The sequence below is a fragment of the Oenanthe melanoleuca genome, chromosome 3 (assembly GCF_029582105.1).
Source record: "Oenanthe melanoleuca isolate GR-GAL-2019-014 chromosome 3, OMel1.0, whole genome shotgun sequence".
In the NCBI taxonomy this organism is placed as follows: Eukaryota; Metazoa; Chordata; class Aves; order Passeriformes; family Muscicapidae; genus Oenanthe; species Oenanthe melanoleuca.
In genome coordinates this window covers 27795637-27816174 of record NC_079336.1, presented here as the reverse complement: position 1 = coordinate 27816174, position 20538 = coordinate 27795637, and the positions used below count along the sequence as shown (strand labels likewise).

Genomic DNA, 20538 nt, shown 5'->3' with positions numbered 1-20538 from the left:
CAGCCCTGCCCGGCCCGTCGGTGCTGTCCCGGGGAAGGCGTCCCGGGCACCGGCCAAAGTTGCCGCCAGCAGCGGAGAGGAGCAGCGCCCCGTGGCCACCCGAGTCCCCGAGGGCGCCGAGCCCGGGGGCCGCACCCGGAGCGGGGCGGGGCGGGAGCCCCCCCGGCCCCCGCCCGCGGGGACCCTCCCTCCGCCTCCCCGCCCTCCCCTCCCCGCCCCCGCGCACCGCCAGAGCCGCCCGGGGAAGCGCAGGAGAAGCAGCGTCTCCCCAGAGCCCCCGCCGAGCCCCGGTCCGGGGATGCTGAGGGTGAAGCGGGAGGAGGAAGAGGAGGAGGAAGGGCGGCCGCTGGCGGAATAGAGGAGCGGCGGGAGCGGGGCCGGCAGGTGCCCCGCCGGGCTGCCGCAGGCACCGCGGGGCTCCCGACCCGCGGGAGGGAGGAAGGGAGAGAGAGAGGGAGGGAGGGAGCGCCCGGCGCCCGCCCCGGCCGCCGCCCTCGCCGCCGGGCTGCCCGCGGAGCAGCGCCGTGGGGCAGCCCCGCCGCGCCCGTCTATGGGGCGGCGCTGAGCGGCGGCGCGGCGGGAGGGCGCCGGGGGCAGCATGAAGTCCCTGCTCTTCAGCCGCTTCCTCCTGCTGCTGCCCTGGGTGCTGATCGTTATCATCGTGCTGGACATCGACAGCAGCCGGGCGCCGCTGCCAGCGCTGTCCCCCCGCGGCGGGGCCGAGGGCGGTAGCGGCGGGGCGCGGCCGCCCGCCCCGCGGCGGCGGCCCGAGGCCGCGCTGCCCACCATCTATGCCATCACGCCCACCTACAGCCGCCCGGTGCAGAAGGCCGAGCTCACCCGCCTGGCCAACACCTTCCGGCAGGTGTCGCGGCTCCACTGGATCCTGGTGGAGGACGCGGCGGCGCGCAGCGAGCTGGTGACCCGCTTCGTGGCGGGCGCGGGGCTGCCCTGCACGCACCTGCACGTCCCCACGCCGCGCCGCTACAAGCGCCCGGGGCTGCCCCGCGCCACCGAGCAGCGCAACGCCGGCCTGGCCTGGCTGCGGCAGCGGCACCAGCACCTGCCGCCCCCCCAGCCCGGGGTGCTCTTCTTCGCCGACGACGACAACACCTACAGCCTGGAGCTGTTCCAGGAGGTGCGTGCGGGGCGGGGGGGTGCGCTCGGCCGCCGCGCTCCGCCGCTCCCCGCGCGGCCCGCCGCGTCCCCATCCTCGCTCCCCGCCGCTCCCGCCTCCCCCCGGCTCCTGCCGCTCCCCCTCCTCAGGCTCCCTCGGGGCTGTGCCCCATCCCCGCTTTGCGCCGCGCTCTGTGACCTTATCCAAAAACTCCGGGTGCGGGGGAGCCAAGCGCGCTCCCCTCCCGTCCCTCACCTGGGCTCCCCGGGGCTGCCTCTGTGTGACCGCCGCTCCCTTGATTTTACGGTTCTTGTCTCTCCTCTCCATACTCTCCCAACTTTTTACTACTGTTTTCTCACTTTGCTGCTGAGCGAGGCAAGTTTAATGTTTATGTAAGGGATCCTGTGTTTTTGTTAAAATTGGGTTGGAAAGTGCTCTTTAGTTTGTTTTTTCAGGCTGCATCCCTCTCCCTGTAGGGCAAACTCGCATCAGGAGTCGCCATCCTTCACAGTTTTTTACTTGGCGCTAATGAATTAAGCCAGAGCCGGCTTCTTCACGTGGAGTTGCCTTTTTGAAGCCTTTCGCTCTTAAAAGCACAAATCGTTTGTGTAAAGACTGAGCGCCTTTCAGGAGTCTCTTTTGTGAAGGGACCTGGTTTTGTCTTCATTGCCTCGCCTTGGTGAAGGGCTTTGTTTCATTCTGGTGGGAACTGGCAAGCGCTCGGGGAGAGGGTATCCAGCTTTCTTTCTGGGTTCCCCCTGGCAGGAAGGAGGGTGTTTAATAAGTGGACATAAAACAGTAGAAAAAGATCACGTACATCTTCTGTGACAGCTAGGAAAGTAACCTTGGCAGGGAAATGAGGGAGTAAAACAGGAAAGTAAGTTGGCAGCACAGGACCCCGGACATGCTGCTCTCTGTGTCCTGCCCGTGGGCAGAGCTGCAGCTCGAGGTGAACACCCATCCCCTGCCCTGGCTGCCGAGCCGTGCTCCTCCTCGCCTGCTTCACAGTCAGCGAGTTAACGGGAACGTGATACACAGAAACGCGAAGCACGTGCAATTCCCTAGAGAAAGCTGGTTCAGAAATGCTTAGGTTCGTTTGTGTTTAAGTTCGTAATGCATCCCTTTCCATTTCCAGCGTGTGGGCAGGTGCAGGGTCCCCATTCAGCAGCCATGCCCTACTTCTTTTGCCCACTTGGCATTCAGCATTGAAGCTGCTAATTTAAGGACCTTTGCCTAGAGGCTAAACCTTTGTTGCAATTGATTTTTTAAAATTCTCAAAGCTGTGCTCAGTGCATTATAATGCAGAATAATTTCGCTTACGCATCTTTGATGTTATGGGAGTGCTCATGTGTATTTGTAGAAATAAGGCTAATTTGACCGAATCTTAGAGAGTCTGTTAATTGAAACAGAAAATACAGTTCGACACAATGAGTAATAAGGGACAAAAGATATTTGGAGACAAATATCTACTGTTTGTTTGGGGTTTTTTTGTTTTTTGTTGTTGAGTGCTAACATTAGGGACAAGCTAAAGGAGCAGTATTGGCTGGCGTTTCTATTGAGTGCTCCACAGCTATTGAAAAAAAAAAAGCACATTTGGTCATGTTTATTCTTTTAAAATTTCTATTATTATTCTACTAATTGCTGTGAATTATGAAACAGAAAGGTACAAATTACCTCTCTAACTAGCTAGGAAAGGCAGGAAAGTGAAAGGATAGAGCTGTCTGAAGGGTTAACCTTGAATATTGCAAGCACAACAGGCAACCTGTGTTTCCTCTTGCTAAAAAGAATTGTAACCTCCAGCATGAGCCTCTGCAGCCCTAAGGCTCCCCTTTCCCCTGCGTTCAGCTGCTGGGAAGGAGCTGTTTGTTCTGAGCCTGGTGTACGCAGGCAGACACACATGCACGAATGAGTTTTCCCTAAGAAATGGGGAGCTTGGAAAGCTCAGTTACAGGAGCAGAGAAGGAGTTTTTGCTCCAGCAGTTACTGCTGCTGCAAGTTCCTGTGACTGTTTTTTGGGGTCACTAAGGAGCTGCTGGCAGGGTCTCTGGGATGCCGCTGGTGGTTCCACGGGGAATGCCTTGCCGACCTCGCCAAGTGAACGGAAGTCCATTGGCAGGCTCTGCCGGCGGGATGTGCATTTACGTGTGGGAGGTTACATTTAGAGTGAGCCAGGAGCCTGGCTTTTCAGTCAAGACACTGCTAGAGGGCTGGCTTCTTTTTGACTTGATAAAGGAAAATCTATGTATTCATGGATGCTGGCTTGACAGCTCTGTGGTAAATCTTGATCTCTCCTTCAGGAACTAATTGATTTATGAGTGTAAATTATACTTGTCTTCTTCAAGCATTAAGAGAACAGCTTCAGGATGCATTGTTTGCAGATAAAATCTGGTAGTAATTCCTGTTCTGAAAATTGTGGCAACTATACCTGAGAGGGAGTTTTTTCAGTTTGTTGCCCTGCCAGGAACAATTCTCCAGACCAACGGTTGCTTTCCCAAAGAAGGTTTGATGAACTGTATTCTCACTAGCAGGGAGTAGTTTAAATGTCGGAGGATGAGGCAGGAGCTCTGAATTCTCTTCCTAGCACTGTGTGCAGGCAGGTGTGTACATTTGCTGGTTTATGAGGTAGCAGGTCTGTCCCCTTTGTCATGGCTTATTGCTGAGTCAAAGCTGCCTCAGTAGCAGCAGTGAGGCCTTGGGGAGGTGGGAACCAAGGCTAGACAGGGCTGTAAAGCCAGCATGAGAGGAACATTTGCCTTAGGGATGTGTTTTGCTCAGAGGTCCAACAAGCAGAAGGCGAGCAAGGGAAATGCACGTCGTGAAGGATTGTGTTTAAGGCAGCTCTTTTGCTGTGGGTTTCCCTGGTGTCCTTACAGGAGATGGAGCTTTTTAACAAAGCAAGATCAGGAAAGGCTGTGCTGTGAGTTGTAGTGTATAAACCACGAGGTCAAAAAGGAGCATGCTTTGACATGGAATGCCATGGGGTACTTCTGAGAGCTTCTGATGAAGAAATTCTAATCTCTGTCCAAAGTACTTCTGCTCAGTGCTTATAGGAATGAGTACTTTTTATTTGATGTGGAATGAGCTGGGCTCAGTAGACCAGTTTATTTCATGGAAATCAGGAAAAAATGCTCCAGCTTAGAGTAGTCTGGAAAACATCACCTTCTGGAGCCCTTGGGTGCTGTTTAAAATAATCTTTTTTCGTAAGACATACGATGGCATGTGAATGGGTAGGTCAGCTTTTAACTGGTGAAACTCCCCAAAGTCAAACTGGGCAGGATCTAAACAGTTTTAGTTGTCCTTTCTAGAATAAGGTGGCAAGCCTGGTTTGCCTTTCTGCTGCTACAGCATTGGCTCAGTTTAGCATTTTGTTAGGAAAGGTTCACCTTCTGTTAAAGGCTGCAGGGATGGAACCAACCTGTGGTTGAAATTCTTTAGAGTAGTAAATGGGGCTGCATGATGATGAATGGTGAAGAAATATTACCAGGAGTAGAGGTGTGGCTTTTAAGTCAATCTGAACACTTTCTACTTGAGACTGCAGAGGTGGTCAGGTGAAAAATCATGCTTTTGCTTCAATGCTTGTAGTTCTGGCATATTGTATTTTGTCATTTATTATTTTGGGATCCAGATCTCAGAAATACTTTATGTATTTTCTGCTCAGGTATGATCTGTTCATCTGGAGGTGTCCTTGTGCATCTCTCCATCAAAAACAAGTCTGCTTTCCAAAAATACCTGTTGAGTTAAAAGTCAGCCTGCATTCGTAAAAAAGCCACTGAGAAGGCTGAAATTCCAACTATTATATTTAAGATGTTTTACAAATGTTTCTACATGACTCACCATAGCTTCTATTTTTTACCACAGGCCGTTCATTTTGGAGTGACTCTTAGAGTTTCTGGTGCATTTGTGCTTCATCTTATTCTTGAATGCAACTTATTGTAATATTGTGACTGATGCCTAGCAACTGCTGATTTTACATTTTTAAACTTCCAGAGGAAAAGACCTTAGATAATACTGGCATTCCACCTTCATAGAGAGATTTTAAAAACAGGATTAACCTAAGCACTGGAAACTGAAGATAGAAGAAGTTCTACTTCCCTTAACTCTTCACAGAATTCCTGTGTTTTTACGTCTCAGGCATTTTCTCTGATCTTTCCATATTTTGAGTAGTTGTCCAAAGGCCATCACTTCCATGTCCATGTTTGGATATGTATACAAATTGGAGGAACTAGTGTTGGAGATTGTCTCTGCCATTGATTTCAGACTGCTCTGAAGCCTTTGAAGGTGAGGGCTGAGCAGCATGAGTACAAGAAGAGGAGCAAAGGTCTTCAGTATCTGTCTGAAAGTGAGCCTGTTGTGTTCAAAAATGCACTGAGTTTTAGAGATTCTTGTCTAGGTTATTTCTGCCACTTTTGCTTGTGTTTTGTTCAGACACATTAACTGAGATACATTTGAAATCAAAATGCTCATATCTAAAATGATGTTCTCCCTCCCTGCCACCCCCAGGCCTCTGGTCATCAATATCCAGAATTTCACAGCAATGTTTGCTGGGTGCCCAGAGCATGCAAGTGTGGCACGTTCCACTGTCTTGTCTGAGAGCAAGGAGAGGATTTGCAGACTGGGTCTCCATAGAGAAATCCACACTCTAAGGTGTGACGTGGATACAGCCTTACTCTGAGCTCAACTGCTCTTGAATTCAGAGTAGCTCGCAGCCCTAATTGCCATTTCTAAGGGGTAAAAAAACCCAATGCAAACTTCAGTAGCTTAGCAGTTAGTCCTTGCCCACTGAGTTGTGGACCAGAATTCAATATGCTGCAGCTGTTGCCTGCAGAAGAATGCCTGAATATGATGGCAGAGCTGAAGCTGGAAAGGAGGTATGAGAGGACAGAGCTCATCCTGCTCTTCCTAAGATGAGGTAGTCTTTACAGGTAGCTTAAGATTCAAAGAGCCACAGATTGGGACTGAAAGAATTTTCTTGTGTCCCTGCCCTTCTCTATCAAAACGTGTGTATGGAGGTGGCAGATATTCTAATGGCTTTTAACAGCCATTTCAGTACCCTACAAAAATAATTCCTTGTTATTAAAAATAGAAGATAAATACTTGCAGGCATTGCATGTCACACAGGTTTCAGTTTTCCTGTGATCATCTTTTATAAAATATTTTGAGGGGAACTCAAAAAATGTATTATTGAAGAGGAGAATATTCACTATTTATTCCAGCTTTGACTAGGGAAGGGTTAGTGTTCCTTCAATAACACTTACATAACTGTCCTAATCTTTAAACACTGTATTAAGCTACCTTCTGTGTTTTTTTAAATGGATATATTTATGCAAAAGAATTAAAAGTAGTATAAGTGAGTCTCTTTATATTTGATAACATGAAAATCTTTTGTTGCATCTCTTGGACCTGTTTGGAAAAATCAGGTTTTTTTATAATAGTCTTAAAAATAACATTCGTCATTCTAGACAGAATTAAATATTAGCTGGCAGTCATTAGTTATTTTCTTCAGACTAGAAAGTGAACCAAATATGAGTTAGCAGTGCATTAAATACCTTTCTAATATATAAATGATTTAGGAGTACATGACAGATTTTAAATGCACACTGACATTTTTCTTCCACATAGACATGTAATACCTATGCTAAAGAGGCTGGATTAGAAAAGACTGGCAGAGAATGAAATAGCTTAAAAATTAGAGGAAACAGTGAGAAAAAAAAAAAAAAAAAAAAAAAAAGGCTCTTTGAAACAGGCCTGTGCTTGGTTACCAAGTACTCTCTGTTTCTGCATTGGCAGCAGCAGCCTTACCTGTGAAAGTGATACTGTTACTGTGAAATTAATTACACAGGGTCAGCAGCTCTTCAGAGGAACCACGAGCCCAACCCAGTAGAATGATACAGAGTAGAATGAGACAACTAGTAAACAGAAGGGCCCAGAAGTAAAATGAGTAACAAGTCTTTTGGAAGTTGTCCCAATCCACAGAAATTGGCTGCTAAATGCTTTAGTTAAATTTGGTACATTTTTCTTCTGCAGGGAAGCAATACTGACATTTGTGCTGGTAAAATTTAGAAACATTAATCATTGTACCTTTTATATAAAATGTTGCTGGAGAAAAGGGGGAATTAATCTATCCTCCCTCTGCAATGTAGATTGTGTACAAATCAGCAGAAGCAGATGCTTGGAAAGAAAGCTTTCTAGCAGGACGGATGGTGAGGCAGATCACCTTCAGTGAGAGCTGCAGAGGAAGCTGCATCAATGAATGACAATTTTTTTGACTTGTAGATCCCATCTACAAATGTTCCCATGGAGAATACCCTTCACAGTCAAATTTGCCAACAACAAACTTGCCTTTTGCAGTTCCTAACCCCTAAGCATCCCAGTCCCTGAAGCACAAAAGCCACTGGCACAGGTTTTCTTTGCCTCGGCACCTCCTTTGGAGTGATGGTGAGTGGGGGCAGGAGCTCCATCCAAAGCCTCAGTAAACAGGCACAGCATTGCTCCTGTGCTGCCTGGCTGAGCCATAGTGCTCTCACATAAGTTTTGTTGAAGCAGGATTTGGCTTTAAATGGCCTGTGAGTAATGCAGAGAACTGTGTGAGAACTGACGGGAACCTAGCTGTGCTTATGCTTTAACCCATAGAATTTTGTGTGATGGTAGTGAAGGAGCTCTAGATCCTGACTTTGGTAAAAATAAACCGAAATTTTGCATAAAAATCTGCTGGAGTACCACTGTGATGGGCAGGGGTGTGAGACAGGATGGTGAGTTTGAATGTGAACCTGTAACCTGACCAGGACAAATCACAAATCACACAGGGGTTGAAATGATGGGGAAAAAAAAGCTCTCAAGGTGTGGCAGCAGGTTTGCCCTTGCAGAGAGCTTTTTTGACATCATGCTGCAAAAACATCAGGATGGTTGCTCCAGTCTGGAAGCCTTCTCACTGTAGGAAGTACAGCCACGTTTCCTTTCCTCTGTCATTTGCCTTCATTCCCCTTGGGCTTTTTTATTTTGTTACTGGCTTGGTATCTTCCCTATCCATCAGTCCAGCGCATCCCATTAAGCAGCTTTTCTTGATTGACTAATGAGATGCTAAATTTAGCAATGCTTTTATCATGTCTTTTATTGCTCAGCTCCATTTCCTGCATTTTGCTTGCTATTCTTCGGTGATTACTCTGCTGTCACTGTATTTACTGTTGTATGCCCGTTACCGCACTGGCATTTCTTTGGTCAATTGTTACTCATCGCTCCTGTCACTTCCTTGCCCACTCCTTCCCAATTCTCCTCTCCCTCCTACTTCATTCAGGTTTGTTCTACCATCTCCCCAACCCAGTACATCAGTCTCCTCCTATGCCCAAGACCCCCTTTCAAAAAGTAAATCGAGAACAAAAGCATTTCTACCTTAAGAGAGCTGTCCAAGCCAGGCAGGATGAATCCTGCCAGTGGGGTCCTATCTCTGCTCCTTAACTACAGAAGTCTAACTAGGACAGAGCAGATGCTTAACTTGCAGAGAGTGAAGTGTAAGTAAGATGAATACCATTCATGTAAGCTACCAGGACTTAAAATGCTGAGTGTTAACACAGCTTGTGTTACCGTTGTCATTACTATCACAGATAGAAGAGTCATTTTGTAAGTCCTAGCATTTTTGGCAGTTGTTTAACCCATGGAACTAAAGCTATTCAGAATTAACACATTTTTGAATCACTTTTTTGTGTACTGATGATTAACAGCATAAAATTCCAGGTGCAAGCTGGCCTTTTAATCCAAATAATAGCTTTTTCCCCATCAAACATAAATACAGCCTTCACATATCAGTATGTTAACTGCAGTAATGCTATTCTCAAAAGATTAAAAGAAATATTCCAACTTTCATCTGCCTAGCATTTCCCAAGGCTGTGAGGAATTTCAGAATTAGCATAAATACCGGGCTAGATGTGTTCTTTCAGCTTTTACTTAAAGGAATTGCTGTATTCTTGACACCTGCTTATTTCACTCTTCAAAAATGTAACCTGTGAGAATAAAGTCACCCAAGGACAAAAGCAGGAGCTCTGGAAGGAATTACTTGCTTCTGATGTGGGGTGGCTTTACTGATATTACTCACAGACACTGAGACTGACCCAAGATTATTAATTTAAAAATTCTTGGGTCATTTCATGCTGATTTTACGAGGTGAGATGCTTTTCATTGATAAGGCTCTCCAACACACTGTGTATTGCAGAATATTAATGGAAATCCACCTGGTTCTGCCAGTGTAGGTGCTGAGGCCACTATTGACCCAGTTCAGAAGTCCTGTGTAACCTGGCTCATTTTGCTGTACAGCTGCCCAAACTTTTACTGTGCACACAGGCAGGGCATGGGTGCACTGTGCTCTGGCCACTCTTTGGCAGTCAGAGTGTGCCTGCTCTTGCCCTATGGCATTTTGAGTTTAGGTACAGACAGTTGGCACAGGATGGCCAAAGTACTGCAATTCTGAACACCAATAACTTGTTCAGGTATCCACACCCTCCAGGCAGTATTAATGGCACCATGTCTGTTTGTCCTGTGGTATTTACTGGTGTAGCACAGTTGGGTGAATGTAGCTTGATGGTGCTGTGTAGACATGCCCAACAGAATGATTCCCTGTGTCCATGTCTGGTATGTTTGGATGTTGATATAAATATGCTGTTAGCAAAATAAGCAAAAGAGATGTGTCATTAAAACCTGAGCTAAAAGATCTCCATGAGGTTTGAGGTCCATATCCAAATAGCTAATCACTAACTCTGCATTTCCTACACAGAGGAGTGGGAGAGATTGGAAAGCTAAACCTAAGCAGGGAGAACAGTTGCAGGTAAATATGTTTATCAATAACCTTCATGGCAATCTCTCACTGCTAATTAACCAGGCAATGGCTTGGACAGAATCCTTAACACAAGAATTCCCTGTATTGCCAGCTGAATACATACCTCCTCTTGTGTGCTATGGGCTACTGCTACTGTGTGAGCTGTTCTAGCTTGCTGCAACAGTTATTGGCAGGGAAGAGAGGAATTTTTGATAAACAAATCTGAAGATATACAAATAATTGGAGGGAGAGAAGTTGCACGTCACTCTTCTATGTGTCTACATTTTTGTGGGTTTTTAAATATGTATTTTATACTTTATGTGAAAGTTCTAAGAATCTGCTTATGTTTCTAGCTTAGAAATGTGAACCACACTGATGTGACGTCTTTGTTTTTTCTGCTGCAACTCCTTTGAGTCTTGATGATATGCATGATAAATCTTTCACCTTGGCAGAGAAAGAGGGAAGTGTTTAATATTTAACCAAGGTTGTCTTTTACTTCAGCATCCATCGATAGGGGACTGCAGTTACAAATATGTAAAACTGTGTTTGTTTTTGCTGAGAGCAGTGCTTGGAAGGAAAAAGGAATAACCTTTCCCCAAGGAATAAGTTTCAATTACAATAAAAGATGAGACTGTTTTTAGAATAGATCAAACTAAGCCCACATTACACTGAAATAGTTTAATACTTGTTTAAATAGAACCATATTTAAAGCACAGCAGTTAAAACAGTGGCTTTTGAACCAGTGAGTTTAAGTTGTGCAAGTCGCTGTGTTGGTGCACTTGCTTGCTCGAGTTCTCACACCAGACTGTCTGATTTTCCCACGGGGAGCAGTGTGTCAAGATTTGTGTCATATGATCTCCTGTTTACTGAAGAAAATGGACCACTGAACCAGTTAGCTGAAGTCACTGAATCAGACTCATAATCTTTCTTTATGGTTAGAAAAGCCCTCCAGGATCGAGTTCAGCTTTTGCCTGAACACCACATCAATTAAACCATAGCACAAAGTGCCATATCCAGGTCATTGAACACTTCCAGGGATGGTCACTTCATCGTTTCTCTGGGCAGCCCATTCCAATGGCTGAAAAACCTTTCAGTGAAGAATTTTTTCCTGCCAATCTGAACCTTCTCTGTTACAGCCTGTGGCTATTTCCTAATGTTACTTGGGAGAAGAGGTTGACCCCCACCTGGCTTCACCCTACTTTCAGACAGTTGTATCCTGCTTTCCTCCAGGCTAAACACCCCCAGCTCCCTCAGCTGCTCCTCATAGGACTCATTTTCTAGACCCTTCCTCAGTTTTGCTGCCCATCTCTGGATATGCCCCACCATCTCAATGCCCTTCTTAAAGTGACTTTCAGTCACAGACACTTGCTACAGTAATTTTTTCATACCTATGGCTTCTTCTATGCTAGATAAGGATCAAATTTCCAGTTTTGCACTTAGTTAATTTAAACCACTGGGAAAAACTGCTGCTGGTGACAATAAGCATTCTGCCTGGCCTGCTTTTTGTCCTTCTCAGAAATTTAGCAGAGCTTTTAAAGGGAAAATACAGAAGTCAAAAATAATTAGCCCTAGCAATCTTTTTTCATGAATCCGTAATAGAGTCGAACTGCATCTCAGGTCAGCTGCAGGTAGGAAAGAGTTGTGTGTCATAATTTCCTCTATTCAATGCATTTTTAACAAGTCCCAAACTAATTGTACTTGTCCTAGTGAAGTGTGCATTAATCATTATTATAACATTTTCAATCACTGGGTTTCTACAGTACCTCAGCAATCTATAGACATAAGCCCGCTGCCAGAATGCTGTAGTCTTGCAGATAAAAAAGATCTACTATGTTTTTGAAAACCTAAGCAAACAAGAAAAAGCCCTGTTTTTTCACAGCTCTAAAATCTCTTGGTATAAAAGATATTATGAATAGGGTATTTAAAGCAGAATTGAGATGCCTGTGGACTGAAGAACTGGAGATTTCACGGAAAATGATGGGCACATGCAGCTCTTGGGCTGCAATCTGTAAACTGGGATTGCCTTTGAGTTCCTCGTTGGTGACTCACGTGTGTTTCCAGCAGCCCCCAGGGAAGAGCCCGCTGGGAGCGTGCTGTGAGTGACGCTGTGCTGCCTCTTGCAGATGCGGACGACGCGCAAGGTGTCGGTGTGGCCCGTGGGGCTGGTGGGCGGCCGGCGCTACGAGCGCCCGCTCGTGGAGAACGGCAAGGTGGTCGGCTGGTACACGGGCTGGAGAGCTGACAGGCCCTTCGCTATTGACATGGCAGGTGAGGACCGCTTATACAAGAGTGTTTCCATTTCTCTATTTAAGCAGCTTCTTAAACTTCCAAAGTGCTGGCAGAGTGTGCAGCCCGTTGGCACTAACTATCCTGCAAGTCCAAGCTTGTACATCTTGTCTAATAAATTTGCTGCTTGGTGGTATCTAAACTTACTTTAATTTGTTTTTATTTTTATGTGGCAACTTGGCTTTTATGTTGTATGAATTGTCTGTCTGAAACAAGTTAATTGTAAATTAGTTCATCCTAGCAATTCTTGCAAGGAGTCCCTGCCTGTCATTTTGTCATCAATCTAAACCAGGCAGCATAAATGCAGACCTTCTTAAACCTCATGTTGTAAACTGCTACAAAATTATTCACGTTGCATTGGTTATTTGGAATGACAGTGATAACCTTAGATAGATATGGTTTAAAACACTGGGCTTAGAGGAAAAATCACTGACAGCTGTTGCTTGGTAGATGAAGGCAGAAAAGCTTCAATGGATCTAATCAATCTTCTGCAGTGAAGTTTGCACACCACACAGCTCTGTCTTGCTGACAGTCCATGCTTAGTCAATCTTTTGTATACATTCACAGCTGCCACATGAATCACCACTGTGCACAGGTCCAATCTCTGATATAGCAGAAGCTGGTTTTCCAGCAAATGATAAAATGATAGGGTATTTGCACTTAGACTGTACTCAGGAGGAAAACAAGGGCAGGAATGGGATTGACACTTCTTTTTTTTTTTTTTTTTTTTTTTTTTTTTTTTTTTTTTTTTTTCACTCTGGTACCCTTAACGTTTTGGGAGAGAGAAAAGGACTATGTACAGTTTTTTTCTCATCTTCACAGAGTACTCTATATTAACTGAAATGACTGATAAAAATATGTACAATATTTGCAGGTGAACTGGTTAAAAAGAGTAAATAAAGCAGGACTAACAGTTGTTAACACCTCAAAGACAAAAAGGTTACAGGTGAATTTTTCTGCACTGTAGAGGCATTTCAAGTCAATAGTACCACCTGGCATAAAAATAAGTACTTGGGTATTCAGATGAAGGCATTCCTCAGGGGTGAAGCAGGTATTCAATGCCCAAAAGCATGCAGCATGTCAAGGACTGCAGCTGTGCGGTTAACAGTCCCTGTGGATTAGCAGATACATATTGATATTGTACTCTACAAGGGATTACTGATGGCATTATAAAGGTGAGAGCATGGTTCATAATTCATTAGCAGCAGGCAGAAAGCCATTACACAACATCAGCCAAGGGACTCTAACCCAGACATGAAGATATACATGGAAAGTTCTGAAGCTGTTTACCTTACAGATGCTGGCTGAGGGAAAAGCAGCTCCTCCATTAGGAGCATTACTTGCTTGTGGTTTGACCAAAATCATGTAAGGGAAAGTCATAGAGACAAAAAAAACCCCAAAACTTTTAGAGTAGAGGAAGTTAGTGCCCAACCACACACCAGGAGTTACTACTTTGTGAGAGAACTTTTATTACTCTTCAAGAAATACTGAAGAAATTGAATTTCATTTTTGATTTCAGCAAGGAGAGAAATGGACACAGCGTAGACTGCTAAAAATGATGTAAAATTTGCTTCTTCATTCCGCTCAGGAATACAGTGGCAGGACACAAACAGAACAGAACTGCAAATCCAGAACTCCATAGGTGTCTGAGCAGGCTACAGGATGTGTGTCAACATGCAGTTTCCTGCACTCTCCCTTTTCTCCTGACTTCCCAACACACCTCCAGGGACTTGCTACCAAACCTAAGTCTGTGCCGTAGTCCATCACTGGCATTTTTCCATTTTCCCAAAGACAAGCAACTTAAGTTATACTGAATGCCACACATAAGGAAGATCAAGGATCTGTTTTAAAAATACTGCCATGCAAATAGTATAGATGCATACAGTAATACCGATATGGAGACCTATCAGCTGTTCATGTTCTGTGCTCATGTCCCAGTGCACTGGGTAAGGAGCTTTCTTTGGTTTAGTGAACAATCTTTCACAGTGATTTTCACAAGAATTTGCTCATGAGGCTGGGTATGAACAGAGTGATGGCTTAAATTTGTCTGATTTAACTTGTGGCTGTTCAGAGGAAGCACATCCTTGACTTTAAGCACATAAACTTCTTGTTCTAGACAGCAAAATACAAGGCCAAATTCACATTACAGGAGACAGGTCCTGCTGATTTCATGGGGCTCAGCTCAAAGACTCCAGCTGGCCCACCTCCCCAGATTCTTTGAAACACACTTGCACATGGCAATCACATCAGGTCAGTCCATTAAACACTGGTTACTTAGCTTGAGAAATTTGTGTCTGACACTGTTGTCCTCCGATGCTAAACTGGATTCAGAAAGCAAAGTATCTGTTACCTGTGTTGCTTCTTGCCTAGCAACCAACACACCATATGAATTAGTTGAGGTATTTCCAGAGTTTTGCTTCAGTTCTTAATCGAGGTGGGTTCTAGAATTTGACACAGACTCGCTTACCACCTTCAGGGAAGAAAGGTGAGAGAGAAGGTAGAAAGCAAAAAGGTGACACTGAGGTAGGCACTGTGTTATTTAGTATGGATCTGATTTCAAGTCTTCTGTATTAAATGTTGTTTTACTTCTGGCCTGCTCCTAGTGCCAGAATTTTGGATCACTCAAGAAAAAAAGTTAGATTGCAATTCTCCTAATGTGAAGGTTGTTCAAGAAGGCAGATGCTTGTATCAGCACTCCAGGAGCTATTTCAGTCATAGAGATTAATATGTGACTGTAATTCAAGTCTGTAGGCCAGCAGATTTTGGACTTGGGGTCCAGAGCTCATCCACTGTGCCCTAGGACCTCTGCTAGGGCCTGAGCATCCACCATTTATACTATAATTTAAAAAAATTTTGCTATAGTCATGAGATTTTCAGTACATCTCATCTTTCTTAGGGTTCCCTGAACAAAATGGTAGTCTATTCATGGAACTGCAAAACATGGCATATTTTTACTGAATCTGAGAGAGAGCCACTGCTGGAAGTCACAAACAAAAAAATTTTAAGTGGCTATGGCAGCCAGCACTCAACACCCCCCCCCCCCAAACACCAACCTTCCCTCTCATCCAAGGATAAATATGATTTCAAACATTGAGTTTATAACCAAGCTTCATGGTAAATTAATGTCAGCAGTTGCCTTTGTTCCTAACTACAAAACCTCCTGATTAGACATCTCTGCCTTATTGCAACCCAAAAAGTAGATCACAGGGAGAACAGAACTTGAAAGCTACAGAGCCCAAGCCAAAGGCAAGACCTTTATCTATGTGGAAACCAGCACATCTGTTTCAACATCAGCATTGAACATTAGCATTTATACACTCCAGAAATGATAAACACTCAAGTTTCCAGCTTGCCTTCAGCTTCTATCCTATCTAGAACATCCAGGAAGCAATGGCATTAACCATGGCAACAAACTTTTAAACCCTGACTCAAGTTTAACTGGATGAAGAAAAATAGTTCTGCCTTTTAACAGAAGCCATAGATCTAACACAAGTCAAATTGTGAATTAACAGAAACAGCTTACATTGAAAGAACAGATGCAATATCTGCCATGTCTCCCAGGTATCTTGTCCTCCAACAAATTAATTCCTATCTAGGTGGCTATTTAGCCAATTAGATTTAATTTACAATCTTGCATTAAACACCAAAAAATCCCCGAAACACCTCTTCACATTCCAGCTATGAAACTGTCTTGTGGCATTTCAGGTGAAGTTATGCCCAGTATGACCTTGGAGGAATAATGACTAAGTACAATAACTGTGTGCATGTAACCACTGCTCAGTTATGGTACACTGGAGACAGTAATCCCAGATAAATCCTTGTTTAGTGATAGAATTCAAAACAACTGTGTCTTTTCATCTATTACCACAGGGTCATTATCTACTGAGAGAAATAATTAGTGCCAATCAGGTCAAAACCTGAGCTGTCTCTTCTGACACCAAAATGATACATCTGATAAAGTCAACTTAAAGTTGTCACTAGAAAGTGTTTTTTTCCCAGGTCTATCTTACAAAATGTCATACATATGAAAATAAAGCTTTTATAAAGCACAACTGAAAAACTAGAGAGCCAGGAGATAAGTCTCCTAGAATTATTTTATCTCTTCAAGTTGCAGCTTTATTGTATTCTTTTAACAAACAAAGACTGCCTGGACCCTGACCAAAGAAACAAACCTCAGCCCAGTCAGTGCACATGCTTGTCACCTGCAACATTTTGTTTATAATTTAACTTTTAGTTAATGGCTAAGTTTTGACAGCATCCTCAAATGACAATTTGCAATAGCATGGTAGCAGGGCCATGTGTCACATGAGGGGCCACGGCCCACTTGAACATCTGTGTGTAGGAGAAATTCACCCTGAGAACTCAATCCAATTTTCTCAACAGAGGAGCAAGCCTTGCAACAAGAGGAATTATGAGAAATTAATGTATGGATAAGTATAGCCTATGGGCCCAGGGAGCCACACTTACATCACAAAGATAAACAGCGGAAAATCTGTGTCTCTTCTGCTTAGGATTCTTCCTGTGCACTAAAATCTAGGACACTGATTTTGGTGTTTACTTCATTTTCTTCTTTATGCATGGGCAGCTTGAATCTTAAATGTATTTAAAAACAAAGAGCAGCTCACACAGCTGACCAGGGTTTCAAAAATGCCTTCCCATGCAAAAGAACTATTTCTTTTTTGTGCTCAAAATTATTAAAGCCCAGTTGCATCCAAAATTTATAGTTTGTTTCTTTTTTTCATTTGAAGAAAAAAGGCCAACAAAGCCTAACTAAATCCACTAAGCAGACCATTTTGTTCATCAGTACTAAGTCTCTGGTCCCCTTTTGAGGTGCAGCAAGCTGGCATGTACATGTCTGTAGCTGAGGGAGTTTAAACTCTCACCCTCAGCTCTTCCCAAATGATTACACTTGGCTACCAAGAGCATGGGACAGAGCCCACCTCATGCTCCATCATGCCAGGCTACAAGCAGTAAGAAGCAAGACTGCACTGCAGGGTGTGGGGAAGCCCTGTCTATGCAGACACCTATTCCCTACCTCAGGCAGGACAGGATGCATAAAGCTACATAAAATATATAATGTGTAAGTTTCCTGTGTCCATCAGTGAACTGGGACCTCAGTTTACATCCAACCTGTAGTCTTCATAAGGTTCCAAATCCTTATTGAAAACAAAACAAACTTTCTGGTGTCTTCCTTTGCTTTCCTACAAGCAAGAGCATGATAAAGTGGTTTCAGTGTGCCTTTCTTTACATGTGATGTAATAAATACTTCCTTGTATTTTCCTCTTCAAAAGGCTCCCGTAAGTCACAGATATTTTCAAGGAAAATACAGTAGGAAGACATTTCTACTAAAAAGGGGTCAGAATTACATTAAGTTACAGAAAGTTATGCTCAATTTTAAACTGATAAAATTTTAATACTGGCTTTAGAATTAAATGTTTTTGGAGTTTTCCAGAACTGATTCAAAACTACTTGTGTAATAAAGGGACAGATGGAACCACTCTGAACTAATGAAAAAAGGATTTCTTTGGTAGGCTTGGCAATCAGACAAAAGGAATTAGTTACAAATATAATTTTTCTTTACAAGTCAGTGTAGTTTTTGAGTCATAGTTAAAGAAGCATACATATGACTGAGATTGCTGAAAGAAAATGGGAGAGTTCTATAAATAGCAAATTAGAGATTCATGGGAGCTTCTTCAGAGAGGGCAAGTTTGTTCAAACCAGTGATTTCTCAGTTTGCAGTCTCCCTTCAAGGAACCTGATGCATGTTAGTAGAGAAAAGAACTGCAGAGAACTGTGTACACTGAATAAATCCTTTGAGCTATGCTGTGCCAGGCTCAGACCAGCTGAGACTGCCTGGCAGATCACTGGTGCTAAAAGCCATTCCCAAGGCAGAGCATTAGTATGACTTGTCTTTCCTCAACAAGGATGTTAAAAATCTACAGGCTAAAGCTATCTATATATCACAGTTGTAACATATTTTAACCTTTTTTCCCAACTCCCACCTTGTATTGTAGAACAGTTTGTACAGTGTAAATTTCATACATTTTGTTTTACTTATAATTGAGTTTCATTTCTTAATTAAAAGTAGAAAGGAAGAATAACCCAAGATTTTAGCAATACCTGACTTTTCAGGCAAGAAAGCATATTACCTACATGATGGGAAATACATTAAACATGTTGAAAATATGGTGCAATTTAAAAAATCTGATTGTATCTTAAGGGCAAAACAAAACAAAACAATACAATATAGGATGTACAAACCTACCAATTACTGTCTATCCACATAATCAAATGTACACATTTTTAAAAAGAACATGGGAGATTTCTAGGCATAAGTGTAACTGCACAAAAATGTAAGGCCTAAAGGTCTTTCTCAACCTTTTTCCCTTTCCAAGGATTTGCTGTGAGTCTCCAAGTGATCCTGTCGCATCCCAAAGCTGTATTCAAGCGTCGTGGCTCTCAACCAGGAATGCAAGAATCTGATTTTCTGAAACAGATAACAACAGTGGAGGAACTGGAGCCAAAAGCAAACAACTGCACAAAGGTACTGATCACCACACTTTGTGAAAAGCGTTTGTGTCATCTCTGCAGATGACTTTACTGACACACATGCTATTTTCTAGGTTCTTGTATGGCACACCCGAACAGAGAAAGTGAATCTAGCTAACGAGCCAAAGTACCACCTGGACACAGTCAATATTGAGGTATGACGTGGGGGGACAGTCCCTCGGCAAGGGCAGGACAAAGACAGCTAAAATCATCTGCTGCTGCCTGAGACCTGACAGATTTCTGTGCAAACAAAAAGAAGCTTTCAGAGACTCTAATAAGCAAATCAAGTGGGTGTGCTTTGTTCTAACTTGTCTGCATGCATTTCTGAACTCTCAGCTTAATAAACTGACACTTACCTTTGTTTTAACGCTGTTTCCACATAAAGAAACATGGCTGCAATGGAGTATTTTCAAAGTCATTATTTATGTATATACTTTTTGTATTTATCCAGCTTAATGGTGTAATTATAAACTGATTTTAACTCACGAACTGTTGGTCTAAATATCTGTACAAATGGATCCTCCAAACTGAACATGTTTTACTTCATTAAAAGCAGGGGTCAATTAGGTCATACAATTATGAAATAAAAAAACCCACAATCATTTACGGATTTATCCTTTTAATATAGGGAAATAACATTTTATCATTACGAGGCACCATAAAATGTAAACACAATCACTGTCATAAACCTGGATCTCTCTGCAAGACAAAATATATCTGTTCACACTGAGTTACCTTGAATGCATATTGTGCTGTCAGTTCTCAGCTTTAACACTGTGCGCCTGCCTCCTGAGCCAGGTTGGAGACCTTACCACAGGAAACTCAAATGCATCAAATGCTCATATTTAAAAGAATAAACTATTGATTTGTAGAACTACAGTAACATCCAGGTTTATCTTTCTTTCAATAACCACATTCCCTGTTATGCACACCATAACAACATCACAGTGAAATGTATGATGAAACAAAATTTGTTTGATACACTAGAAAACATTGCTCAGTGATACATTTACATTCTATTTATATATGATTAAACATTTGTTCATACAGTACCTTCTACAGGATTACTGGGTAATTTTTGGGGGGGTTGGGGTTCATATTTTTGGATATTACTAACATGATAGCTACATCCCTTATATGCAAACATTTGATCTAGAATTTTGAGGGAAAAAAATCAGTATGTGGTTAAGCAGCTTCTTAATATGGTCTATGAAATCATACGCATTGTATGAAAATGCTTCCAATGATGTATAAATATATTCTTGATCTGCTTTTCACTACATCAAATTTAAATCAATATAGACCACAACACGGTCAGTCAGTTATATTCTTAATCTGAACAGCTGGGGAAAAAGAAAAAGAATATATATGTACATGGAAGGAACAGCAAAAGTAAATGTATTTGAACAAGGAATGTTAGGTGGCTGTTTGGGGAAAGATTTCTATTGCAACTTTCATTTCCACAGTTGTGTGCTGAGAGTCTGGCCAGAGGAGCTTCCAGTCCATCCTGCAGCTGTGCTGGGGGGCTGGCCAAAGCCCATCACGTTGCTGGAACTGCTGAGGTTCATTCCAGCCATTTGCTGATTCATCTGCAAGGCACACACACACACAAGCATGGTTAGCACTGGCACTGAAACACAGCATGCTGCTAGCCAAAAGCAGTCCTGCCTTCAACCAGCCACCCAGTTACATTTCCCTAAATAAATAAAAAGGACTCCATCCAAGTTTCAAAGCATTTTCTCACTTTACCAGCTTTTCTGGTGTCCTCCAACTACCAACATAC

General features: G+C 43.3%; 2 protein-coding genes across 3 annotated transcripts in view; one reads left to right on the top strand and one right to left on the bottom strand.

Moving 5' to 3' along the window:
* Positions 1-571: 571 nt before the first annotated feature.
* B3GAT2 (beta-1,3-glucuronyltransferase 2) lies at positions 572-19806 on the top strand. The gene is made up of 4 exons (XM_056486210.1): positions 572-1138; positions 12044-12188; positions 18602-18750; positions 18830-19806. Exons 1-4 carry the CDS (start codon positions 599-601, stop codon positions 18914-18916), a joined length of 921 nt encoding a protein of 306 aa, XP_056342185.1. The 5' UTR covers positions 572-598; the 3' UTR covers positions 18917-19806.
* SMAP1 (small ArfGAP 1) overlaps positions 19358-20538 on the bottom strand; it is an 86321-nt gene continuing 85140 nt past the window's right edge. For both annotated transcript variants that reach the window (XM_056486208.1, XM_056486209.1), the window contains one exon: positions 19358-20344. In XM_056486208.1, the coding sequence (XP_056342183.1) occupies positions 20210-20344 (135 nt within the window). In that variant the 3' untranslated portion in view covers positions 19358-20209. The remainder of the gene's footprint in view (positions 20345-20538) is intronic.